At 38.2% G+C, this 20,906-nt stretch overlaps 2 protein-coding genes across 5 annotated transcripts in view; both read right to left on the reverse strand.

The window, feature by feature from the left end:
* Positions 1–673: 673 nt before the first annotated feature.
* Positions 674–5,045, reverse strand: LOC148910955 (monocarboxylate transporter 4-like). Its single transcript, XM_089030677.1, has 6 exons — positions 4,880–5,045; positions 4,006–4,178; positions 3,410–3,925; positions 3,255–3,283; positions 2,812–3,181; positions 674–2,360 (listed from the first exon to the last, which is right to left on the reverse strand). Exons 2-6 carry the CDS (start codon positions 4,166–4,168, stop codon positions 2,155–2,157), a joined length of 1,284 nt encoding a protein of 427 aa, XP_088886803.1. The 5' UTR covers positions 4,169–4,178; positions 4,880–5,045; the 3' UTR covers positions 674–2,154.
* A 1,263-nt stretch (positions 5,046–6,308) lies between these two features.
* LOC116293500 (ornithine decarboxylase-like) overlaps positions 6,309–20,906 on the reverse strand; it is a 29,833-nt gene continuing 15,235 nt past the window's right edge. Inside the window, exons 1-15 of one of the 4 annotated variants that reach the window (XM_089030432.1) lie at positions 18,254–18,322; positions 15,339–15,459; positions 14,552–14,611; positions 14,344–14,380; positions 13,771–13,847; positions 13,417–13,502; positions 12,851–12,937; positions 12,590–12,638; positions 12,431–12,519; positions 11,503–11,584; positions 10,805–10,885; positions 10,474–10,674; positions 8,121–8,309; positions 7,423–7,544; positions 6,309–7,010 (exon numbers count right to left, since the gene is read on the reverse strand). In XM_089030432.1, the coding sequence (XP_088886558.1) occupies positions 6,959–7,010; positions 7,423–7,544; positions 8,121–8,309; positions 10,474–10,674; positions 10,805–10,885; positions 11,503–11,584; positions 12,431–12,519; positions 12,590–12,638; positions 12,851–12,937; positions 13,417–13,502; positions 13,771–13,847; positions 14,344–14,380; positions 14,552–14,611; positions 15,339–15,440 (1,314 nt within the window). In that variant the 5' untranslated portion in view covers positions 15,441–15,459; positions 18,254–18,322 and the 3' untranslated portion in view covers positions 6,309–6,958. Of the gene's footprint in view, positions 7,011–7,422; positions 7,545–8,120; positions 8,310–8,740; positions 8,812–10,473; positions 10,675–10,804; positions 10,886–11,502; positions 11,585–12,430; positions 12,520–12,589; positions 12,639–12,850; positions 12,938–13,416; positions 13,503–13,770; positions 13,848–14,343; positions 14,381–14,551; positions 14,612–15,338; positions 15,460–18,253; positions 18,323–20,906 lie in introns of those variants that run through there. The other 3 variants (XM_089030431.1, XM_089030433.1, XM_089030434.1) reach the window with 3 other exon arrangements.

Here is a 20,906-nt window from a genome sequence, read left to right on the forward strand (position 1 = left end):
AATGAACACGCAGATGAAAATCGAACAACAATAACTTTCAAACTAAATATATCAGTGAACTAACTTTATTTTATTTAGCAGCCCTTTCATTGGATTTTCAAAATATGGTTTTACTAATCCAGTAGCATTTAATAACAGCAATTTCCTTCAATAAACATTGTTTTGATAATGCATGAAACTAAAATTGAGTTGACTGCCGCAATGATTAAAATCACGTGCCATCTTTCCATGGGAAAGTTCAGCAAGCACTGTATAAACATGGAAGTGGTTTGTTCGTTTTAATAGTTCTATAGTTGGAGGTCCGTGTAGCTATGATCGAAGAGACAGAAATAAGTCAGTCGACCCGTTACCCGTCAAACGCAAGAAGCTATATCAGACAAGCTCGAACAACTAGGCAAGTCCTGTTCCTGCTCTTGAGATAATGCACTTGTCATCGGCTTCCACGAGGGGGGGGGGGGGGGGGGGACCCCGGGCAAATGTGGGGAATTTACTTTGAGACTAGAGGAAAGCTATCTGTATTTCCCCAGATATGGGGCAAGGTTCTTAGAAAATACCCCTATATTCCACCAGCCCCTGGGGCAAAATTGTTATGGAATTGAAATAACAGATCACAAAAGTAACACAAAACAGTAGAGTGCACACACTAAATCCATAAAATAAACTGGAGACAAGATCTTAGTAACATGTATAGCAAATAGAGCATTTGATAATATCTTAACTTTCTACAAACTCTTACTGAAATACTAAATCAGCATCTGTCTCAAGCTTTCACTTGCTGCTACAGTTGACGTGTCGCTACAGTTACTTGACCTTTAGACTCTTCGTAAGTAATTTCAGAAAATAACTTCATCAAAACCATTCTTTAGATAATGTTAGATCTTTATCATTAATTTTAAGTTGAAGTTCCAAATTAATTGTTTATCTCGATCCCACATTCCACCTAAGAGTCCAATCCAAGGAGTTAATCCAGATCCTGATTTTCCACAATTTTGAATTTTAAGGATAAAACTACAAAATTCAAGATGAGCAAGGCAAATAGGTATCAATGGTGTCATTTGCTTTCCTATTTTCATAAAAAAGTAATGGTTTTAAAAACAGGGCCGTAGCCACCGGTATGGTTGGTCCGGTTTCAACCGAACCAACTTTCGGGGGGGATTTCAAAAATTAAAATTAAAATAAAAATGAGAAAAATCATTGAAAAAAAGATTTTAAAAAATGATTAGAAGAAAAATGAATAGACATTTCTCACGTGATATCGATGTCATTAATTTGGCGGGAAATCCGCAATATGTGTGTGAGCACCCCTCCCTTGAAAACCGAACCAGTCAAAAGTTGGTGGCTACGGCGCTGTTTTACGAGCATCAAACATATCAACCCGCAAGGCACCGTACGCCATTACTCACACCTTCCCCTCACCAAGGGTTTAGGTACTGCAATCGGAGTTTTGGTGACAAAAACCTCACCTAACTACCTTAAAATGGAACCAAAGTTGGCAACTTGCAAAGTTGGTTCATGCCAAACTTCTTCAGTTATACTTAGCTTTTCGCGCATGTTACAGGCTACCCATGCAGTGAACTCGCCAATAGCCTTATCTTCCTTAAAGTTTAAGCTGGACCTATTAGTGTTTAATTAACTAGACCTTTTTACTCTTTAAATTTGCAGCATTTGCCGAGCAGATAGATTAAATATTTGAGTAGAATAAATATTTGAAAGATCTTTTCACGGGATAAGTTTTGGTGAATGGAAAACAAAAGAAATAAAAAAATAAAATAGATTAAATGCAAAACAAAATATGTAGAAAATAAAATAATAATAATAATAATTAAAAATAATAAAAATAATAATAAATAATAAAAGAATAGTGAGTTCTGATTGGCTGTGCAAGTTGGCGGCATTTTATATCTTGGACCTGGTCCGATATCGAGGGAAAAAGCATTGTCAGTAAACGACAACAAAAATTGCAAAACAAAAGTCAATTAATGGGAAAAGAGATATAAATTATTTACTGTCCTATAGTAAGTCAGTCTGGATTTGGAAAAAACTTCCGCCTTGAAAATGGACCTTGGTTGCAGCCATGGTTTGTATATTCAAGACCTCAGGCACAGTTTTTCCCTATCCAGGCCTCCTGGTTGATAAATATCCACCATTATTTTATTATAGAGAAGAGATGTATACAGAATTTTCTTTCTTGCACTCATCCTCATTCTCATGTAAGCATATTTCTACTTTTTCATGGCCAACTCCTTCTTTTTTGCATATTGAACACAGAAGAATAAATGGCAAAGCAGCAGAGATCACCATCATTCCACCAATAATGTAGAAAGAGGCTATATATGATCCGAGTTCATCAGCCATGAACCCTGAAATATAATGAAATGCTGTGCTGAACAATAATTCAAGCTTGTGCCAGCTGGTATTAGAGGTAGGTATGAAACAGTGGAATCGCCTCTCACACCTCTATAACCTGGATACCAGGACCCAGGTGAGGGGGACTGGGAAGGAGGGGAAGAGGGGATAATCTTTTCCTCTCCCCCCTCCCCATGAGCATGATACTCAGGGTTCGGGTTAGATCCCTCGACTTAAGATCACATGTGAGAGGAGTTTTGTTTGTTAGGTCACACTCTCTCATGATTCAACGGTTTTTCGAGGGGAAGAGGGGATCTTCAAATCCTCATGATTCGAGGGTTTTTAGGCTTTTAGTTAGGTCAAACTCCCTCATGATTCAAGGGTTTTTCTTTGGATTCTCCTTTATTTCTCCCTAGCCTATTAGATAACAATGAAAGAACTATCATTCGACTGTATTCTCCTTACCGACAAATGGTGGACCTCCAGCAATGGCTACAGAGAACACCATGTAACCCATCCCAAGACCAATGGCACTTTTTTCCGGTTCGAGTATGCTTTGTAAAAACACGTTTTGCCCTGTAATGAATCCTCCACTGATGATCCCATATGCAACTGAAAATACCACAAAATGGCTGTATTCTTTGGCAAGTGCAAAGAGAATGATAGCAATTCCCATTGCAAGTGAACATAATTGGGCCACTTGCAGGGCTGTCAACCACTTCTTGTCAATAATTTGACCAATCACAATACGAGAAACAGTGGAGGTACTACCAATGTATATGAACAGAAAGGAAGCATCTTTACTGAAGATATTAAGGTCTTTGGCAAATCGCACCTGTTGAAAAAGAAAGCATCATTGCAAACTGTTCCTAAATAAATAAGAAGCTTAAAATAGCACAACGCATCACAAGGGTATGAATTGGGGGAGGGTGTCCTGCTGTCAGTTTGAGTCAAAATTTTGCTTAATTTAACTGATATTTTTTATCAGTTCAATTTCAGGCAATTTATGAGTTATATTGTCAGAGGTTAACAAACAACAAAAAAAAAAATGATCATAACTTACCAATGGTATAAGATGCATTTGCAAACACTGTACAGTCCAGAATACAAAAGCAACGTTTCTGTTGTTGGACCACCCCAACAAGCCCACTGTCCACTTTTATTGGATCATAAGTAGAAGAAAAAATACAAATGAATAGCATCATTCCAGCCATTACTCTAAAGGTATTTCTCCATCCAAAGACTTCAACAAGTTTTTCTGAAATAGGGCTGATAATCATGACCCCAACACTTATCCCTGAAGCAGTTATCCCAGTTGCTAATGCTTTCTTCTTCTTGAAATACCTGGTCGTAATAGTGTAACCAGTGTTAAGGATACTTCCAGCAGAAAGTCCAAACACCATTCCATAGGTAAAGTACAGAATAACTATATCATTAGCAAATGAGCTGCTAGCTAAAGAAATTGCACAGCCTAGCCCTGCTGCTATAGCAACCTTGCGATGACCAAATCGCTGGGACAGCTTGACAGCAATTGGTCCAACAAATAATGTGAAAGACAGAGCCAGTGACCCTGCCCAGGCTGAAAGAAGTCAAAAGAATGATTGTAAATGAAAAGTTATCACAAAGATAGTATAAAACATTAACCTCAGATTAACAAACCTGTTTTTTCTCTACCAGCTTTGAAATGATCTGAAAGCACTGGCAAAAATACTCCAAAACTTTGAGTAAACCCGAAATGTAACAAATTACTCAATGTAGCAGAAATGCACACCACCCAAGACCATCTTGTATCTGGTAGCCTTCTTTCACGACACCACAACATCTTAATTCACCTAATTAAATTAAAAATTTTGTTGAAAATTGGAGACAATAATTTTTGCTTATGTGCACCACATTTAATATTCACCATGGTCCTATCAAAAATATTATTTCTAGCTTGAAAAACCACAGGGTTTGAATCCCCAGCACCCCCTCCCCACCCCATTCCACCTTTTCCACCATTATTCATGTGGTTCCTACTGTACCAGCTGTTTTGAATTTGAAAATTTTTTGAAATACAACCTTAAAACTGCGTTCATAATGTATGGCAAAGGGGGGGGGGGGGGGCAGGTGAAATTGAGGGGGGATCGGGAAAATTTTGGTAGGAAAAAGGGGGGATGCGCAAATTTTTAACAGGAAAATGGGGGAAGCACAATTTTTGGAAGAAGCTACAAGCCTTGCTTCGGGGGGATCGTATTCTTTTGCATGACTTTAAGGGGGGTGTTAAGAATTATTCTATTAATCATGCAGTTTAGGACTTTACACTAAGCTTAGTAAAAAAAAATTAATCATATGAGTCTTATATTTATTACAAAGTTATTAGTATAACTAAATAAAGAATAAATAATAGATGTAAACTTATGGAAATTACATGTATGAAGAAATATTAGGCTTCTTAAATTTTCAGTAATATTCATAGTCCTCTAACATAGCCTTTTATCTGTTTTCTTTTATCTACTTCAAAAACGTGACTAAAAAAAATATCTTTACTTACTTATAATTTTCTTCTTTTCCCATTACTGTTCAGCATTTTTATCGAGAAACAAATGAGCAACCTGAAAGATCACTGCATGCAGCAGCCATTTTGGAAAATAACACAGGGAGCCCAATTCCAAGTTTTCAAATATGGAGCCTGGTTAGATTTTTTATAATGCGCTTTTTATTCTATCCTTTTTATCATTTTTTAAATCTTTTTTTTGTTTGTTTTGTTTTGTTTTGTTGTTTTTTTCTTTTTTTTTTTTTTTTTTTTTTTTTGTCATTTCTATTTAAGTGTTTTGGCATCGTTAAAGGATATGGTTAGTCATGCATTTCTTGCAGTAGAGAACCCCCCCCCAAATGCACATAAAAGACTTTTGCAGACTTCTATAATTTCTGTTATTTGGGCTTTTTGTAGTACATCAATGATGTTTTCACGATACCACACCTCTGGGAGAAGGATGGCACATCTCAGGGAGAAGGATGACACACCTCAGGGAGAAGGATGACACATTTCAGGGAGGTGACACCTCAGGGAGAAGGATGACACACCTCAGGGAGAAGGATGACACCCCCTGCACCCCCCCCCCCCCCCCTAGCTACGGGCCTGCATCATCACCAACAACTTCATACCAATATTTTAATACCATCATCATCAATATTTTTGTCTTCATTATATCCTTCAGGCTTTGTTATCTTCAATATTCATCGTCACCACGATAATGATGATGGTGATAAAAAAGATGAGATTTGCAAGAATAAGACTAACGATTTGAATTTTTAAAAATGATAATAGAGCGGATGCAATTAAACCGTGAAATAAAATCAAGATAAATACTAACTAATAGTATCTATTTAGTGACTAATAGTTGCTACCACTCAACCAGAACATTCATCATACATAATCCAAGGTTTGCTGACAGCTACCTTAGTTTCATTATGAAACGTTTGTTCTTCTCAGTGATCAAATTATACTTTCCAACAGGATCAAAAATGGCTGCTGTCTTCTTGACCGACGCCTTTGACTCTTCGGGCCCGGAAGAAACTGCATATTACGCAGATGACCTCAGAAAATTTGGTGTCAAGACCTTTGCAGTGGGAGTCTTAGGCGAAAATAGCAATGAAGGAATGCTAGCTTTGGGTGGTAGACCAGCTAACAAGCATCAGTTTCACATGTACGACAGTAAACGCCGAATGGAAGAAGAAATTAACAGACTCGTTGCAGAAATTTGCAAATAATCAATAATTGTAATGATTCGTGTGCCTATTTGATAAGACCATGGTTAATATTAACTATGATAAGGTCTATGAAAATAGGCATGACGAAAAAATTATTTTTTCTTCAGATTTCAATTTATAGTAATAGGCAGAATTTGAAGCAAAGAGCACTCCAAACCTCTAGTATGACTATGAATGACTTTATGAGGACAATTCGAAAAAGGCCTGCATGATGATAGCATGGTTTTTATTTATCAGATTTTAAACCGTTCATTACCTTCCTGATTAACAACTTTTACCTAAACCTAAGTAAGCAGTTGATTTCGTTGACACACTTATTTCATAGGGTTAAATCACCTTTTCGGCGCTAGCCATCACGGGGTATAAATTGTTTTAGATTGTGTTCGGTCACCAAAATAGTTCGGACATTGTTCTCGAATTTCTGTACAAAGTGTACTGACTCTAAATGAAATATTTACTTGGTTAATGTTTAGTTAGTTCTCTAAATACAAGTAAATGATCATTTTTCTAGCTCGGATTGAAGATTTTCTTACTGCGGTTAAGATAGCTAACTAAAGAAATCTACCTAAATTTTTTCTTTAAAGTCAGTGAATTTGTATGGAAATCCGAGAACAATGTCCGAACTTTTTGGTGACCGTAACACAAACCAAGCTAGCGCCGAAAAGGTGAATTGCAAAAATATTAGGTAAGGTTAATTCCTACGAAGGTCTATGCAATGATAGAACTGGGCTCTGTGGCTTTCAGATGTTGTTGATGGCCTATACTCCACGATTGGTGTACAGGCTAAGAGATGGAATGATAGAGATAAAGATCAGAAAAATCAGTTATAAGTATGGATGTTTAAAGTGTTAGATATTAATTATTCAAGAAAATCAACTGGGAACTCCTTGAAGTACTTGCTTACTTTCTCCCTGTAGAAAGAAGGGAGGAGAGAAAATGTTATTTTAAAAACCAAGAAGAAGGGTAAGAGGAGAAAGGGAAGAAGGAGGATGGAGAAGGGAGAAGGGAGAAGGAGCAGGGAGGAGGGAGGAGGGAGGAGGGAGGAGGGAGGAGGGAGGAGGGAGGAGGAGGAGGAGGGAGGAAGGAGGAGGGAGGAGGAGGAGGGAGGAGGGAAATGAGAGGATCACTGTTTCCGACCACATGTCATTCATACCAAGAACAATGATAATGGAGAAGAAAAAAAGGAGGGAAGAGTGAAAATATCTAGGCTCTCCCCTCTCTTCCTCTCTAACCTCGATCCCTTGTCTTTATTCTTTCCCGACCCTCACGTCCTGTGAATATATAGTCTGTTAACATTCTAAATCCAAAAGAATCGATTCTCACCAGTTTGCTTGTCGGATGAAATGGTATTTATGTTTATTGGTGGTGTAGCCATTAAAGCCACTGGCATGAACACTGGAGTACGCGCCCATGTTTTTGAAGTACAACCAGTCTCCAGCAAACATCTTTGATGTAAAAGAATATTTTTCGTTCATTAACATCATTTCCGATTATAATCGTGTGATGAAATTTCTATAAAAGCAATGGCACCTGGAAATGCATATATAGAGGATTGTGCATGGGGGCTGCTAATTCAGCTGATCAATTTAATTTTAAGCAATAGTCCTCTTCACAGTTCCCTGCGCCATCTTGAAAGGTAGCGTGCCTTTGCATCGAAGCGAGACGAACAGTGAGCTTGCAATGATAGAGACCTTTTCTTAACGCCTTGGACAATTATTCATATGTCTCAATCATTGCAAGCTCACTGTTCGTCTCGCTTCGATTCAAAGGCACGGCTACCTTTCAAGATGGCGCAGGGAACTGTGAAGGGGACTATTGGTCTATTGATTGGCATCGATGGTCCCTTCCGTAAATGATGATGATGATGATGGGGAAGAAGAAGATGATGATGGTGGTGGTGGTGGTGGTGGTGATGAAGACGATGATGATGATGATAATGGTGAAGATGATGATCATTAACTATTTGCTGTTGGATTGGATTTCTTTACACTCAACTCTCAAAAGACTAAAATTTCATTTACCTCTGGCAAAATACAATTTTTGGTCACGTAGTCCATACTGGCGCAAGTCTGACCCCAAATACTGCTGGGAAATAGCGGCTCCCCCTTAGACTTCTTTAGGGGGAAAGGCTTGCTGTACTCGTAACCTGGCAACCAGACTGACTCAGTAAACGAACTTGCAATGCCGTCATCTATGTAGTACATGAAACCCTGTAACACGAAAGAATTACAATTTGAATACTTGGGAAATTAAGACTAACCCGTCAAACATCGAACTTCGCATGAGCCGAACCTAGTGATCTAAGGGCCCGTTTACACGAGCGATTTTTTTCCGGCGATTTGAGGTGCGATTTTTGAGGCGGTTTTTGAAAATATAATCAATTTCGTCTGTAGCTTCCTTTTGTAATCTTGGTGCCCTGAACTGAATAACAGTGAACAAGTAGATCATTTACCATTCTTGATTATGGACGTGGCAAATCAATCGCCCGTGTAAACGGGCCATTAAAGAAAAGCCCCTCATTATCTATCGTACGACTCAATGCGTGATGCTTAATGCTCATTGTGTATGGCCTAATTCGACGTTTGACTTTGGTCTAAAAATTAATTCGTTTTATTTTTCCAGCCCTTCCCGGCGCACTTACACACAGTGGAGGACCTCCATAGACTCGGTACTCGTGTTAAAGTTTTAAATGGAAAGAAAATCGTACAGGTTCTGAGATGAAAAGTAATTATAGTAACAGCTGTTAATCTTGCTGAGATATCTTAAAGTGCTACTACGACGAAAATCTCTCAAACTTGGATTCAGCTGAAACTTCCTAAGAATACTCTTTAAAGGTCCAATCATCACTGTATGAAGTGTTTTCTCTATATTCAGGACGAAAGTATGATATTTTTACGATTATTTTTTGGAGTCTGTGACGTCATACACTCAACATCAAACATTGCTACATATATTTCTTTGTATATAAATCCTTAATTTATTTTATTCCTATGAAGCCCAAAGGGTGGCTAATGTGCTTATTTCACATTACTTGTGACTATAATTTATATTTTGGGGTGTTTAGGTATTTCTTTCTCCCTTTACTACTGATATTTTGATCATAAACTACAAAGAAATGTATGGAGCGATTTTCGATGTTGAGTGTATGACGTCACAGACTCCAAAAAATAATCGTAAAAATATCATACTTTCGTACTGAATATCGAGAAAACACTTCATACAGTGATTATTGGACCTTTAAAGAGTATTCTTAGGAAGTTTCAGCTGAATCCAAGTTTGAGCGATTTTCGTCGTAGTAGCACTTTAAAGGATAGAAATATATTTATCATATGACCCGTACGGCCCTGCTCGCGCGCTCTAATAAAACCATTGGAAAAAGTCACGTGATGGGGGCCGGACGGGTTGACGTAAGCGGGCCGGAAAAACCCGTCCGGCCCTGCTCGAATCCGCGCGCTTTCTTTTTCTTAATTATTTTTATTTTCGTGAGGGTCGTATGATAAAATGCTTATTGACTGAGTGGGAGGGCCGTACGGGAAAATATTTGGCTCTCGGTCATTTGTACGAACCTCGCTGCGCTCGGTCCGTACGACATGACCTCGAGCCAAATATTTTCCCGTACGGCCCTCCCACTCAGTCAATAAGTACATAATATATTTCCTCTCTGCCTGTTAGTAAACTACGTTCGCTACTAAAGTGAACAGTCTTTCTTGTGTCGCAGGAGTAAATATGACGTTTGCACGATGGCGTCATAGACCTCTACTATCAGACTCCCTTGCACACTTACTTTTGTTCAGTTAATTAGTACCAATTGTCTTACTATTCTCATGAGGGAATAGAATTTTAAATAAGAAAATTCGCATTATGGTACGTAGTAGGAGTCAAATGACGCCATCATGCAAACGTCCTATTGAGGGGTACGGTTAGAATTTCATTTTTTACGTGAAGCATTGCCGTAAGAATAAATAAGTAAATAAATAAGTTGGGTAAGCTTCAGTAGAACCAGCACTCTAAGTCTTAAGAAATATCTGAGTAAAAGGTGCTGTTTTTAAAAATTCCTGCGAAGGATTAACCTTTCGTGGCTCGAGCGGATTACCACAATTTTTTTGTTCCCGTCTCACTCAAACACATTAAGGCCTAGGGCAAACGTCGAACTTTCCATGCACCGAACTCATTAAAAACAATGGATATCAGGTGATAATGAGGCGGCATTCTTCGATGTAATTAAGTTCGGTGCATGGAGAGTTCGACGTTTGCCCTAGGCCTAAGAGCCACAATTTTACCAAAAGCGACTGTCACTTGCCACCCTCTAAATAATCTCTCTAATTCATTTACAATAAAATGAAAGCAGAGAATTTAAACTAATATAGTAAACACCTTTTTGGGCTCATATTTGGAGAAAGAAACTGGATATTCTTCATCCTTGCAGTTTTCTTTGACGCAGGTTTTTTTGGTTGTTATGATGGCTGCCAGGGTGTAGGATGCAGAAGCAAAGAAACGACCAGGTTCGGCTATGAACTTGACTCCACTTTCGGGAGGAAAGTTCTTGTTCAACGTCTCCTTTAGAATGTTGCACATCTGAACGAAGAATTCAAGACCGTTTTGGGAACAAATCATTAGTTTTAGTGAAATGAAAACACTATATGGCTTTCAATTGCAAATGCTCCTTTTGTTAGAGTGCTGTTATTATGGTTAAAATATTACTCACGTGACCGAAATGGTATTCGCTGTCGTCTCCGGGAAACCCTCCTCCTACATCTAGAACACTAAGTTTGAAGTCATATTGCTCCTGGAAAACAAAAGAAATATCCATAATCTCAAGCGATAGACTGGCTTTGCGATGAGGAGGTGTGCTTGATATGGAGAAATTTGAAATAGACCAATTACAATTTGGGGTAAAATTTCCATTTCAGACCACTTGTTATTCCCTAGAGTATCACTTCTTTGTTTAACGGCTGCACATGATGAGAAGTCGACACAAAAATATGGATGGAATAGACCTTATTCGTGGTGTGACAATGTTTTCCCAATTCAGCGTGACAAACCTCCAGAGGATTCATTTTCTTTTGCTTTTACTCCTTGGAAAATTCACGAGTATCCCAAAGGATACGAAAGGAATAACGATGATATCCCGACTAGTTGCAAAACAATAGCTATTCATTCTCCCAGGGGTTTGTCACGTTCAATTGGGAAAACATTGTCACACCACGAATAAGGTCTATTCAAACAAACTGAATCTTATTTTCAAAGGTATCACACGTGGTCTGAAATAGAAAAACATGACGTCCAATATTACTTGATCAACTTGAGCAAGGACCTCGCTCAAAATAGGTGGGAAAGGGGGTACGTCAGCAAACATTGCACCCCCCCCCCCCCCTCCACCTAGGAAGGTATTGTTTTACTTACAGCAAGGTCGAACACCTCACGTGCGGATTCCACTGGTTCGATGAAGGTAGTTGCATCATAGCACCCACTCCCTATGTGAAAACTGTAACACAAAATACGGTTCAGTAGATCTTCACGTTTTCTCATCACGAACATAAAACTCTATGCCATACCAGGCCTTGTCAAATGGGAATTCATTTATATTATTAATAATATTTTATTGATAACCCCGTAGGACTTGATAAGCAAACATTATATTTACAATGTAAATATACGTGCAAGATGCTTTTACTACAATTTAACTTTTACCGTCTGGGACAGCTTACCAGGAAGGAGGGGGGGGGGGGGGGGGGTACTCCCCTATATTCGATATACGGGTACGTGCCGCCAAACAAGGTATAGTTTTTCAGGGATTCTACTCTGGAACAGGGCTTATAAAATATAAAATCGCGCTCGCTCTGGGACAGGGTATATGAAATCACGCTCTCTCCTCTCTGGAACAGGGTATCTATTTTCGCAATACCGGAACAGGGTATGGTTTTACTCTGGAACAGGGATTTTACTCTGGAACAGGGTCAGGGTTCAGAGGGCTCAGCGGCACATCCCTACCCTAAACGGTCAAGAGTACTTCCCCCCCCCCCCCCCCCCCCCGGGACAGCTTTCATAAATGAAACATGGCTAGACAATGCAGTAAATTCTACCAAATGGAAACTTATAACAAACGTGCTAGTTTATGGTCTGATTGCTGGTTCATGGCTCATATAATACTCTCCCCAAACCCTAACCTATACTGACTAGTAAAGTGCACTCGATACCTTCCTTACAATTGTCTTAGAGTTGCAAACAACTACGTGCAGAAAGCAGGGGGCTATATTATGTACTTGATGGTAATCTGGCTCTCTTTATGCGATGTTATTTTAAAATAGCTCTAAACCTTCTAGAATGTTACCTGACACCAACCACTTCCAGACTAAGGCTCTTTGCAACTGACAGGAGATGTGCACAGTTTGACAAAGTACATCCGAATTTCGCGCAGCTCTGAATAGGATGGACAAAATATGTCAGAAAACATAAGGAACTTATCGAATTAAAAATACACAATACTCACGAAACCATGCAAGGCCTTTGATTCTTTAGGACGTAACCGCAGAAGAAGCCTGAAAGTCAAAACAATTTTTAAGCCCCAAACTAAAAACATTTTTTAAACGCGTATTCATCAATTAGCAATGCTACCTTGACCTGTACAACTCGTGTGAGCAGACGGGAGGTTGTTTGACATCCAGCATAGCCTTCTCCCAAGGGACCGTGAAATGGAGAGATTCAAATATCTTTAGGTGACTGTAAGTTGTAATTTATCAAATTATCTTACTTGGCATCAGGGCATGCTTCCTTGATTTTGTGTAGTTCATTTTCGCTGTCAAATGTCATCATTTTCACGTCATTTTTATCTGCAAAGCTGGCAATTTAAAATTTAAAAGCAATATTATTTTTTATTAGTTATTTTATATGAGTTTGACTATAACTCGCACGACAATTACAAAAACCAAAACACCGTTACTAAGGCTCAGGTCAAATGTCGAAGTTCACAGGAGTCGAGCCTAATTGAAACAATGGATATAAAAGGCGGTCGTCTTCGATGTGATATGGTTCAGCTTATCGTTCTGAAGTTCGGCGTTTGACCTAATCAGGTCAAACGTCGTCGAACTTTTTCAGGTCAACTACAACTCGCACAACAATAACGATAACCCAAACGCAGTAACTAAGCTGTTTGGACTGCAATTAAATATAATTGAATTGTTTTTCTTTGTTGTTACTCGTTTGTTGTTTTCTTTTTTTCTTTTTCTTTTTCTATTTTCTATTTTCTTTTCTTTTCTTTTCTTTTTTTTCTTTTCTTTTGAGACGGTTCAGTGTCAGGTGTGTTAAGAATCAACTTACGAAATGCTGGACTTCTTTTTGCAGGAGTGCGCATAAATAATCTCCGATGAAGGAATACCCACTCCAAGCACCGTCTTTATCTCTTTCTGTTCAATAAAACATAAAACATTCTTCCGCATTAGATACCTGAGTTAATTTATCATAGGGGAATAATATAGGAAAACAAAAACGCGCGGGAAAAAAGATGTTCTAGTGCATTTTTTTAATTGATTTTTAACTCTTACGTATTACTGAGGACATTATCTTGACCTCCGATCAAATGAAAAAAAGAATAATTATGTATTTATTTTTTCCGATTTTACTAAATCTTTCAATTTTTTCTAAATTGGGATCCCTGTGCTGCGTTTTACTTACCCTGCTGGCACAGTCAAAGCCGGTTCCAAGCTTGTGAAGAAGCCTTATCAAAATAGGATCATCATTACACTTGACAGCTGAAAAGATAATTAAAAAAACATACAAGAACGAAATGAATTCATTACAACATGTACATCACTACTATTATTTCCTACTGCAACAGAAACGAGAAAAGCGTCTGCGCATGCTCTGAATCCGTATGCAAATTAGTATGCAAAACATATGTAAATTTGACTTTCAAACATGCCTGATAAATTGGACTTCACAAAATGCCAAAACTTAAAGTCCATGCTTGAAACAGTAAAGCTAGTTCTTTCATATTGTGTCTGTTAATACAATATCTTGGTCTGACAAAAATAAACTCGCGAAATTTTTTGTATACTTGGAGAAAACAATTATTTATTTTCTTACTAAAACTCTTCAAAATTCTTAGAAAACGTACTGAAATGCACGCATGCGCAAATGCTTTTCTCTAGTGTTACTGCAACACTCATCAAATCAAGAAATATTTCACCATTCAAATTTTCATTTAGAATCATTTGTAAATTTACTATGAGCACTTTAAGATATTACCGTAGAATGGTTTGATGTCTGGTAGGTGATCATGCCACTGAAAAAAACAGAAGAAAAATAACATATAAGGCGTGTTCAAGGACACAGGCAGCCCATCTAACTGTCCTTTGGAGAGCACAGCTTGGGCAAGGGAGAGGAGAGCCAGAGGAGAGGGTAGGAGAGGGGAGGAGAGGAGAGGAAAGGGCGAGAAGAAGAGAGGATGTTTTACCTCATGATATTTGGCAATCATTTTATCCATGTTCGAGACAAAGAAACCATCGTCTTCATTCTAAAATCAAAAACAAACCACAGGTTTAATTGAACCAATAAAGTCACTTCCACACTTAGTAAGGTTAAATTACGAATCGTGCTGGAGTTTGTTATGTGGTTACCGTGACAACACCATTATATAGTTCGATGCTCGTGCAGAGCTCTGGAGTATCTTAGTCAGTTTTATAGCTAATCCTATTAAGGTTATTGTTCGGAACCAAAACTAGACCCCTTTGTCTCGGGTTCAGTGATAAATGTCCCAGTTTATAGGGGAAAAGGTAAAAAAAAAAAAAGAAGAAAAAAAACACACACACACATCATAAAACATGTCGGACAAATAAGAAACACTCATATTTCATAAATCATATGAACAAAGATTATTTTGACATCCTTTTATTTTGAAAACATTACGAAATTGTATTTCGTGAAGCTGGAAATCACTCGATAAATAAGCCAGTTCATAGTTTAAGAATCGCTTTTAGAGCGCATGCGATTTTATCCCGAATTTCTCATCTTCTTTTGTTTAATTAAGAAGGAAAGAAGGTTTAAACTGGAAAAGAAGATGAGAAATTCGGGATAAAATCGCATGCGCACTGGAAACGATTCTTAAACTATGAACTGGCTTATTGGTAGTCATACGAGCATACGTCTGAGTCAATGAAGACTAGCGCTAACACAGGAAACCCAAAATATATGTGAGCCTGATAAGCCTGTGGTAATACGTTGAGGCTTGTGAACTCGTTTACCTCTCTTCCAGGAGCTGTAATCCTTGATTCAATGAAGTCTTCCACGGTGTAATCATTAGGCACTACATGGATGATAGAATCCTCGATCTTGCGGTAAGGCATAACGGATGGCACAAGTTAACTGCAGGGCAGTGTCAAGTTCATAAAACCAGATGTAAAATTAGTACTTTAAGGAATAAAAACGACTTTGCTTGATAGCTTATTGTATCAAACTGGCTTCAAAATCAGCAAAACATCAAAAAATACAAGAAGCTATCGTTTAGGATCGACATTTTCTAAGTGCCACAACTTGACGCCGTCTGCTATTGTGTGCCGAGTCTCGGGGAATGTGTATCTCTCAAATGTCTAAGGTTTCCGCAAGAAGCGCTTTCCTATTCTAAACAAAGTTAGAAGACATTGAATCCCTGAAAGTTATTTTTAGAATTGATTTTTCATGAAAATCAAAACCTGCCGGGTATCTAGTATTTTGAAAATCGATCCTGGGTGTCGGATATCTAGTCTCCCTCGCAGCCGTTTTTAGTGTCGGTCGTCACGCAACGCTCCCTGAGGGAGCGTTGCGTGACGACCGACTCTAAAAACGGATGCGAGGGAGACTATCGGGTATCTAGACACTTCGAAAAAATAAACATCAATATCTCCAAGATTCATTACTCAAATTATTATCATAATAATAGTTATTATTAATATTCAATGATAATAATAATTATTATTACTATTATTATTATTGACCATTCAACTATTCACTTCATGTAAAATCAATACTGTAAATATAGAGTTAGGTAAAGTAATCTTTTAGGAACCATGGGCATAAAACATAAAGGCTGCGGTTTCACAATGACAGTCGTTATCAAAGACAGATTCTGATACATCAGCAGTAACCTTGACTTAACTATGATCGGTGTCAAATGACTCCATCAAAGCTATATTTTGGCGGCAATTTTGCGCGGTTTGGATCACTTTTGCTTCTGCTACACTAATCTATCAATTTCAGTGATGCATGAGTATATTTTTGCACAGTTTGCATCAAGAAATAGTGAAAAGATACAGCAACTTAAATCAGCGTACAGAGATCGCAAGTAAGTTCCATTTAAAGTAATATTTAGGCACAGGACAAAACCAAGATCTTTGACCTGAGTTCTGAAGTTCCAAGCAATCATTATTGTCTGTTCTAAAAATTGACCCCTTTCCTTGTGCTTTCTACGCTCGAAAGCAGTAGAATTGTTAGGTGACTCGCCCGCAATTCTACGAGAGGCTAAATTTTTATCAAAGAATTGATGGTTTCGATATTGGGTTGGATCAATAAAAAACGGTGTGCGACTACAGACCAGGAAAAAATTCCAAGATTTCCGAATTTAATAATTTTAGAATATTCGAAACCTAAACGCATAAAATTCATATTGATATTACGTAAACATGGAAGCAAAAACCTCACTAAGAATAACCGCAACTAGCACTTCACTTCAAGTTATGGGATATAAGGGAAAGTATGACAGTTGACAATCACAAACCAGACCATTAGCACTGGATCTACTTTTAATTGTTTTAATTCAAAGCGCTTTCCAAACGTTTGTTTCGTCCCAATAAAGAATCAAATGATTAATCAGTGTAACACATTGATGATTATGGCTAGGAATAAGACAAAATAGTTTGGGCAGTAAATGATTTCGGATTACTTTACGTCGTGTTATATTCAATATTTGTTTGGTATGTGCGAGTATTTTCATCAGTATTATCTATATTTTTGCTGTATTTATTATTTGTTTTTTTGTTTCGTCTGCAGTCCGCAGTCAAGGTGGCCCACAAGTGTCACGGGAAACTCTAACTTCCCATGGCAAACTCGAACTTTCCACGACAAACCACAAGCACACACTTCACACTTGGTTCACAGTTCAACATATTTTATGTACGTCCGGCTCACACTTTGGATTTCACAAGCATAAGCATGAGAAAATGGAAAAGTTTTCATTTGCTTATGCATATATGCATGGGATATGCATATGCTTATGCTTATGTTAAAGTGTGAACCAGCCCTCAGTGAATATATAGAAAAATAGCACGATAATTTATCTGTGATCGGCTGACTCTTGAAGCGCAGACAGAAAAAAATCTACAGGAGCTTAAACGAAAGTAAATTTGACAATCAGACATCGATTTTAGATTTTCCATAGATTTAGTAGAATTTGTGAGATATTGAAATCCGGAGTAGGGTCGTGTGAATTTCGTGGCAAAATTTGAGTTTGCCTGGAAAGTTTGAATTTGCCGTGAAAAGTTTGAGGGTTTGCCGTGGAAGGTTTGAGTTTGCCGTAACACTTGCGGGCCACCGTGACACTGGTGAAAAACGCACTGCGCACGCTCGGAGATGGCATAGCGTAACTAAGGGCAACTTATGTTTTTGATGCCGGTGTTTTGATTGTTTTACAAAATCGCAAAACTTAAGAAAAATGATGAAAACTTAAGGTTGTCCTTTTCGCAATAGCAAGATAATTTCGATAGTGATACACTGCTGATTTATACAAAAAAACTTTTGTTTATACAAAGCAAAAATAATCTTTGAAAATGCCGCCACTCGCGGCCCGACGTCGACATCCAGCATGGCTAATTTGCAGATAATCACATGGTCGGATCCTATGTAAAGAAATCCAAAAATATGTGTAAAATTCCAGAACTAATATTTAAAAAATAGCCCTGTCGGTTAAAATAAAACCTACCTTTAGATGTGATCAATTGTTATTGTCCGCCATTTTGTTTTTTCTCCCAACGCATGCGCAGTGCGTTTTTCATCAGTGTCGGCCACCGTAGTACGTACGTGTTCAGAGCCGGCTCGTGCGAAAAAAAGGTGGTCTCCGGCTCCTAATGTAAACTACGTTAAAGTATAAATTTATTTCTAAATAAAGAACAAGGGAGTGCACATGTACCTTAGGACCGTATTCGACGACAATCAACCAAGAGCAATAGACCACAGTCGTGGTTCAGGCCGTACCTGACAGGCGTACAGATTGAGCGTGGCTTCTGTCATTATATACCTCTAAGGAGGCGGAGCCTAAATTATTGAAGGACAAATGCTTTGGAAGAAAATCGCTCCAGAAGTTAAAACTCTTTTATTCGAGCTGGAAATTTGAAGAAATAATCTTTAAGACATTAATAATTACCGACTGAAATATCTTTCTGATATTCGAAAGGAAAGTGCCAAGAAAAGTAAAATTACTGTAAGAACTTTGCGTTGCGTTATGCGTATTGAATTAATTGACCTAGTGTCGTATGACTTTTTCACATGATGCAATATAAAATATCACCTCAGATTTGTACCTTCACAGATTAACCAAATACAAGGACATCCCTTCGCATGTTTTTGATGTCCGACGATCAATTTACTTTATTTTCAGAACTACTTATTTGGATGACCAAAGTGGCCAAACTTTCTTCCAGATTGCATTATTGAATTGTTCTTCATTTCAGCTTTCTCTCAATTTTTCTACGATCTACGTACATCCATCATTTATTGTTTTCTTAACGAAGTCACTGCTAAATACGACTGTTCTTCCTTGCTCGATCGACTTTATGAGATTTTTTTTTGCTCAATGCTGCCATGACTTTGAAAATTCCTCCAAAGCTTGAAATCTGACTCTCGCTTTAAATACTAATGAAAAGTGCTATTTTTTAATGAATGTCTTGACCTACGAGTCTACGAAAAAATCAAAATATGTTGACGATTGTACATAAGCGATTTCTGTTTACTTACAACAGCAAAAAAAGGTTTAGTGACTGTTTTTATTATTTTACTTCAACTTGCATCTTTCCTTGACTCTTTAATCCCGGCGTAATCAATCGAACAATCGGTAGTCGAACTCAATCGAACACCAATCGTTAGATTGATTTTCGACTTGTTCGGCTATCAAACACAATCGAACTCACAGCAAAGTCTTCTCAATCGAACAAGATCGAAAGTTCGGAAATCGAACTTTTAAGACAATCGAGGACAACCGAACCACGTCCCAAGCTCCAATCACTTTCAGGGTCACATGATTCTAGCGGAGTCCTAGAGCGATAATTTGTGGTAGACACGCGTGCGAAATCTCATTTATATGCAAGAACTATTGCTGAAGCGATTGATCACTCAGGGCAGCTCAGGCAGCTTGAATCCATTCGCACTCTAAGTCTACCCCGATTATCAGCGTTGCAGTTTTTCTACTGTTTTCTTTCTGAAATATGATGTAATTAAAGTGATCCAAGCAAATTAAATGATGAAATTGCTGTTAACCAGATTATATTCCTTGTCACACGTCATTTATAAGTACCGAACAAAATCGAACAAAAGGTTGGTTTTCGAAGAAAGAAGTCTTCGTATCGTAAATGCGGATTCGATTTGGATATCGTCTTTCTTCGAAATTATGGTGAGTGTATTTTTTAACGGCCTAAGATACAAAAGTATTTAACTTATAATTTCGAAAATTATGGTGAGTGTATTTTTTAACAGCCTAAGATACAAAAGTATTTAACTTATAATTTCGAAAAAGACGATATCCAAATCGAATCCGCATTTACGATACGAAGACTTCCGGCGTGACCTCGGGTCGGTTGCCGAAAGAAATCCGTTGAACTGGTGTACAGTGAGCTCCAAGTACGGGTCAGAACAAGCGAGGTAGTATGTGAATACAGGCAAATTTCATGGCTTAAAGACGCGAAGACTAATCTCTAATGCGACTTTCTCGGTTCTATAGCGATGTGAGAGAAGGGTCATGACTAAAATTTGGCGCTGGAAAGAAAATTCGAAGACGTACGAGGTTTCAAAGACTCGTGATGGCTCGCTTTTGGATCCCGAGTTTCCAACCTTCTCTTATTTCTTACTGGTGGGGGAAAAAAATCCTTAAAACGGGCTAAATTTAAAAAATAACCACGCAGAGCGAAAGAAGTGCTATTTCTCAATGATAGGGTAAAATTTCGAGGCTTTATTTCACGTTTTGATGATTTTATTGAAATGTTTGATGATTCCCCATACATTTCCTTATAACAGGACACCACAGAAACCAAGCTTGGGCTACCTGTGATGATAATGCTTTGAATCATTTGATGCCGACAGTCCCATGACAGCCGAATAAGGAATGCGCGAACTTTACGGTCGTTGCTATATTCGTGAGTTCTGTAACTGATACGACACGGCCACTCATATTGTATATATTACTTCCAGGTGTTCTGTAACGTAAATTACCAGCGGATTTTGCATCACAACCACAGCTGTGGTCGGTGATTTGGGTTAACGTGTGTTGGTTATCGATAATGGTGCAGTACTCGGGTGGCAGTTTGACTGCCTGGGTGGTTGCTAGGAGACAGCAAACTAGTAAAAGAAACATCCTAGAAGAAGCAAGTATAAAATATTTGATATGGTACATTCTTGGGTACCCGGGGGGGGGGGGGGGGGGTACTACCACCTCAACTTGGGTAGGGGTGTGCCGCCAGGACCTCAAAACCCTGACCCTATCCCAGACCTAAAATTTTGATTTTACATACCCTACCCCAGACTAAAACTAAGAATTGTACACCCTATCCCAGACTAAAAGACGGAAAATACGG

The sequence above is a fragment of the Actinia tenebrosa genome, unplaced genomic scaffold, assembly GCF_029948245.1.
Source record: "Actinia tenebrosa isolate PJP-AT-01 unplaced genomic scaffold, QUT_ActTen_1.0 PGA_scaffold15__27_contigs__length_11533743, whole genome shotgun sequence".
NCBI classification, from domain to species: Eukaryota; Metazoa; Cnidaria; class Anthozoa; order Actiniaria; family Actiniidae; genus Actinia; species Actinia tenebrosa.